The sequence below is a fragment of the Callospermophilus lateralis genome, assembly GCF_048772815.1.
Source record: "Callospermophilus lateralis isolate mCalLat2 chromosome 11 unlocalized genomic scaffold, mCalLat2.hap1 SUPER_11_unloc_1, whole genome shotgun sequence".
Lineage (NCBI taxonomy): Eukaryota > Metazoa > Chordata > Mammalia > Rodentia > Sciuridae > Callospermophilus > Callospermophilus lateralis.
Window position 1 is genome coordinate 4,267,546 of NW_027510153.1, and position 6,000 is coordinate 4,273,545.

Consider the following 6,000-nt stretch of genomic DNA (forward strand, 5'->3'; position numbering starts at 1 on the left):
CTTTGAATCACCTAGAACATTATTTATAGAGAGGAAACCAGTCCCCTGAACAGATTGCAAACCTACTGCTTCTCCAATTTGCCTAGTGATGCCTCTACTCCAGGACCCTGAACACACAACAGTCTCCTGAGGGTAGAGACCCAAGTGTGTTGTTTGAGAAAATAATGGGCTTAATTATTGATTTACTTCAATGTTCTCTGGGCCAAGAAAGGTGGCTACAGGGTACATGGGAAAGGCATCAGACACAGGCACTTAATTATGATTAGAATTTGAAAACTACTAAACCTGGCTTGCATGACAGAATTGTCTCAGCTCATGATATCACTGAGAGGTTGTGGCAGTTTATAAGTGATAGAGATCAACAAAAACCTATCTTTTTGGATTCAAAGGGCTGTGGACATGCGGGTTTGAAATATATGCTTGAATCTGTTCTGCTGACTCTGGAGACCTATGTACACATTTCTGATTATCTGGGAATTTCTGTGTTATATCCCGTCAACATCTCGAATTTTTGTTTTTGTTTTGAGGTTTTTGCTGGTATTTTGTTACAATTGAAAAGCAAAGCTCTTTCTCTCTTGACGTTTTAGTTTTTTGTTTTTCCCATATGACAGAAATATTCAGGACATATTTAAAATAGAGGCCATCAGTGTCTGTCTGTGTGTGTGTGTCGACGGGGGGGTTCTCCAAACCCACCTCCTTTTTACATCTAGAGAAGACAGCTGAAAACAGACCATTAATTGCCTGGGGAGATGCCACAGAAAGGGATTACAAAGTGACACTAGGAAACTGGTGGGAGATGGATACATTTCTCATTTAGATTTTTGTGATGATTTCATGAGTCTACCCACCTGTCTGACCTTATCGAATTATGTAATTTAAAAAATATGTAGTCTGTCATATGTCCATTATGGTTCAATTTAAAAGAAGACATTATACATAACATTTAACACCAGGTGTCTCATGGGCCCAGGCTGAAGATTTTTTTTTTTTTTGTCTTTAAAGTCACTAAAATTATTTCCCAGAATCTGGAATACCCATTCTGTTGCTAGTTCTGAAAATTTGGCCACATCACTGAGGTCCTTCATCTAAGACATAGGAGGACTGAAGTAGTCAATCATCTTGAAGGCACCTTCTAAATTTCTAGAGTTCCTGTGATCTCCATTTTGAAGGTCACTTCACAAATGTTTTGGAGGTACCTCCATTTATTCTGGCAGTATGTCAATTGCATGTAATTTGACTGACCCTACCCTTGCAGGAGATGATGCCTCTACTGCTAAAAGATTCTTCTTTCATTGCATCACTCTTTGAAACAGCAGGGAACTATCTGAGGAAATGTTCCTTTATAGTAGAAGAGAAAAAGGCTGCTCAATTTTATTGTTTGGGCAAATTACCCATCTAAATTGCACATCACATGATAATGGCCTCCCAAACTCATGTTCCCATTTTCAGAATCTAACACTAATAGGATTTTTTGTTAGGTTGAAAATATTACAATTTTTAAAAAGAATGAAAGAACAATGAGAAATAGACATCATGTGAGGCTATAACAAAATTGGAAGGAAAGCAATCACTGGGAAATTCTCCACCTCATAGGACCATAAAAATGACACTGACTATACATAGTGGTGTTAAGGTTGAACTCGATGTTGCTAGAATTTTGTAAGCTTATATAAGACAGCCTAAATCTCATGGCCTAAAAAGGTTCCCTTGAGAGGAGAATTTGCTGGAGTTTCTCCAAAACCCGACTGCTTAAAATCCAAATGACCCCATGCTAGCCTTGCTTATCTCTAGGGAAGTTTCCTTAGCAACATAGCAGCATTGTTAAGTTACTTGAAGGAATGTGTCTTTAACATTGGTGTAAATCAGAGACTGAAGAAATAGAAAAAGCATTTACATTTGCACAATCAATTATTATTGGCATCTGGGTAGACTGTGGAATAGCCAGGATAGGAGTTGCTAATTATTCCTTTATCAATGTACATGGAATTGAATATGAAAAGGAGAAATATAGAGGAGACTCTATACTAGACACTTTTCCTATGTTAATTATCCCTCTTCATACTTTATTTTGCAACTTGGAGACAAGACTGAGGCTGAGAGATATTTAGGCACTTGTCCAGGGTCATGTAGCTATTACCTACTGGAGCAGAAATTTGAAGCTTAAATCCTGTGTTCTCTCTCAAACCCTGCTGGCTCACTATGGATCACGAGGCATTTGCATTATCATATGCCTGTTTCCCACCTGGCATTTTTAATGTACTGGTTTCTTTTTCTTAAGGGCACCCTGAGGGTCTTTATGAGAGATTATAAACTGTGTTGTAATCCTAGTGGCCTGTTATCTCTGTGAGCTCCAGGCCTCCAGGACTAGTAGATAATCCTGGGTGGACACACAGAAATCTCAATCTTTCTTTTTTTTTTTTTTTTTTGACTTTGGGTCTTATTTTTTTCCTCTAGGAAGCTTTTGCATTGACTGATGAATTTTGTAAGTTGAGTTGATTTGGGTTGTGTTATAAAGAATTCAGTTCTCCAGGACATTTTCTCCTGTGCATGCCTGGAACTTCTACCTCTTATCTAAATGCCCCTTGAGAAATTTACATGGCATATCCTTGGCTGCATGAAGCTGTCAGGAGTTGGGTTTGATGACCCCCCCAACCTCACTCCTGAGCTTGTAGGATTTATACCTCAAGTGCCAGTGTGATTTGTTTTCTAAGATAATAATCATTTGATTGTATCCCTCTTGGTAGCATGAGGGAAATCACAGTTCAAGTACAGACAGCCTGCCCCAGAGGTCACAGAACAGAAGCACTCATAGTCCAAATTGAGATGCACACCCATGTGGTTCATTAAATCATTTTTAAAGCACAGAGCAAAAGGCAAAGAGAAGTATATGCAAGTGATGAGCACATTTAGAACAGTGCACCCAAACTACCCTACCTGAACCTTTGGTTACACAGTAGTCATCAGTCTTCCCTGAGGTTGGGTGGTGGGTGTTAAAGAGCTAGAATTGAGGCTGAGAAAGGAATGCAAGCATTGGGGAGGTATCTGGGGCCATCCCTCCATAGCCTAAATGGACAGAGTGCAATTAAGTTTGGCCACAGCTGCAGCTGCCAATTACCCTCATGACCAGAGGAAGGTTTGATCTTTATGTCTTAAGCAGAGCTAAAACATGGAGCCAGAATGGGACCAAATGGGTCTTGCCAAAGGGTTGACCAGTTTAGGAATAGCAGTCATTGGTCACAAACTGTTTGAATTTTGTAAGTATTTAAGGGTAACTCGGTACTGTCATCCCTTTTTGTGGGCAAGTAACTTTCCTATTTGTTCCATTATTTTTATCTTTGCTCATTACACTTGTGCTTTTTTTTTACTTACTCTCATATGTTTTGGAGAGTACCCATTTGCTGTCCTATCTTGACATGCTTTATGAGCTTATTCACCCCCTTTGTTTTTGTTGTTGGCGATAGCAAAATTAAATAACCTTCAATAATACAGCCAACACTATAAACAGCCTGGAAAGACATTTTAAGTGGTCTTTTGGCCTAAAACATAAAACACAAAGCTGTCAGCACAACAGAAAGGTCCTAATAATCTTCGCCTGGCTTCTTCTCTAGACTCATCTCCTCTCTCTCATCCAAATGCCCTCCACTTCCTATACCATGTGGAACTTCTCATCGTCCCCAAGCTGGTTGGGCTCTCTTGGTCCCTGTACATGGCATGGAGTGTTCTTCCATGTCTCATCTGCATAGATCACTAGATCCTGCTCATCCCTGAAGGAGCATAATCATTGCTGTCTCTATAAAGTATTACTTGAACACTACTATCTCTTCCTACCCCAAACCCTAATCAGCGATCACGTGTACACACACATGTACTCCTCCTCTCTACATTCCTAAGATATAAAGAGCACACACTAGTATTAGAATACAGAAAACACTGTATTAGATCACCTAGGTGGCTATCTCCTTCATTAGACTAGAAGTAACTTTGATCCAAGGATGATAATTTTGTCCCCATGTATTACCCAAAGTTGAGCATATCATAAATAAGCAATAGTCATTTGATGAGTTATTGATTTAATGAGTATTTAATAACAAATAAATGAGTGTTATTGTGTAACCACTGGGTGGATTTTTTTTCTTTAGAATAAGGATGAGTTTTTACACTTGTCATATTAAAATTCAGTTCTTATGGAGATTATTTCCCCCTCATTTATTCCTTTGGACTCTTCTCCTTCCAATGTACTGTTTATTCTTATTACGAGAATTTCTATCACTAAATGCTTTTGTAATAACAAATAGTGCTAATCTGTTGGGCACATGTACCATGCTGCATATTAGAACTTGTCCTTCTTGTTCCAAGGGTGCTATATCAGTTCACCCTATAGCAGGAATAGTTGCTAGGATTATGGTTCTCAGGGAACAGCCTCAAACAAGATACTTAGATGCAATAAGCATATAACCAGCTTCTTTTCCTCTTTCCATGGTAGACAATAGTGGTTGATTCCCAATAAATTTCAATTGAAATATCCATAAGCTATTTTTATATGCATTCACATAAATACATGTCAAGTGATTATTATCTCTAGGACTCAGACCAGATTTGGGCAGCATCAACTCAAAATCAAGGGGAAATACATTGTAAAAACTATGAGGACTCACCTTGAATTTCTCTGGGAAATATTGTCTTCTCCTCAGACACTAGCCAGATCAGTCAATGTGAACTCATTGAATAATCAAATATCATGATATATAAATTTTCCCTCCTTTAGTGTCATGAGGACCCACATGCTTTTTCTTATCCTGGAATTCTTCTGTTGCCTCACACATTCAACCCTCATTGCCACCTAACCTGAGTATCAGTTCAAAGAAACATCTCTAGTTCCTTTACCAGGTTGCTTCCCCAAACCTTTCCCTTTGTTCCTCAGAAGTAGCACTAGTCACATAGCCCTTGTCTGAAGTCCTACCCACCACGAACACATTCATCATGAATCCAGAAGGTGGCATCCCTGTGCTATCTACTTGGACTGTCCAGTTCTCTGAAATGGACAAGGATCCTATTTTGGAGTTTGCATTCAAAATACCTACTATTAGGAAAAAAAGAGAGAAGGTTTTGGAAAATTAGAAATAGCTTGCTTCTGGGTCAGGGTGTAGAGAAAACTGTGAGGCTGTGTTCTGTCCACAATGGACCGATGTCAGGTTTGGTGGTAATAGGTCATCTTAGTAGATAGTGATCTGAGGAGACAATATAGCATAGCAATTCAGAATATAGGTTCTGTAGCCAATGCATGAGCTTGTCCAAGGTGAATCGACCCAACAAATTACACAAAGCTCTTTCCTTCAAATGTGGACCTACCATATATTCTTCAAACTTTTTAAAGTGCCTCACAATTGATCTGCTCAGAATGCCCCTTTCTCTTCCCCACAAACTAGCTTATCACCAACCTTCAAACTTCCTAAGTCCTGCTATTGATTCATTCTACTCTTTCCTATGACAACAAGAAACTATATTTCACTTCTTTCTGTCTTCAAACTGAACCTCTACTTCTCGCCACAGGAACCACTGTGAGTGGTCCAGAACTGGAGAACCTCTGGTGCTCATGTTACATGTGAAAGATTTGGAAATTAGCAATAACAAATTGACTGAAGTTCACTGAATTATGCATGTGAAATGATTTTTTCCAAGTAGAATTGAGACCTAGCAATCTGCAAAATTTATAAAAATGGGAAAGTAGTCCCACTAACATATAAAGAAACAAAAATGAATAGAATATCTTGAGGGAATGAGGTTAAGTGAGATACTGGAGGAGAGAGCAGGCTGTTGAAATAAAAGGTGTCTAGGAAATAACCAGGAAAAACTTAAAATACTAAAACAGACTTGAGAAGAGAAACACCGATTGGCAAAAGACAAATCAAAGATCAAATTATTGTTCATGTCTTATGGTGGGTTCATGGAGTAATGCATGTGAAAAGAAAGAAAACAGAGGCTAGAACTTTAAGGAAAACT

The 6,000-nt window shown here is 38.7% G+C and overlaps 1 protein-coding gene across 1 annotated transcript in view; it reads right to left on the reverse strand.

The window, feature by feature from the left end:
• The window catches only part of LOC143385946 (protein ITPRID1-like), a 47,845-nt gene extending 42,845 nt beyond the window's left edge, over positions 1 to 5,000 (reverse strand). Inside the window, 3 exon segments of the mRNA XM_076841377.1 lie at positions 3,476 to 3,536; positions 3,653 to 3,764; positions 4,903 to 5,000. Coding sequence (XP_076697492.1) covers positions 3,476 to 3,536; positions 3,653 to 3,764; positions 4,903 to 5,000 — 271 coding nt within the window.
• Between the last annotated feature and the right edge of the window lie 1,000 nt (positions 5,001 to 6,000).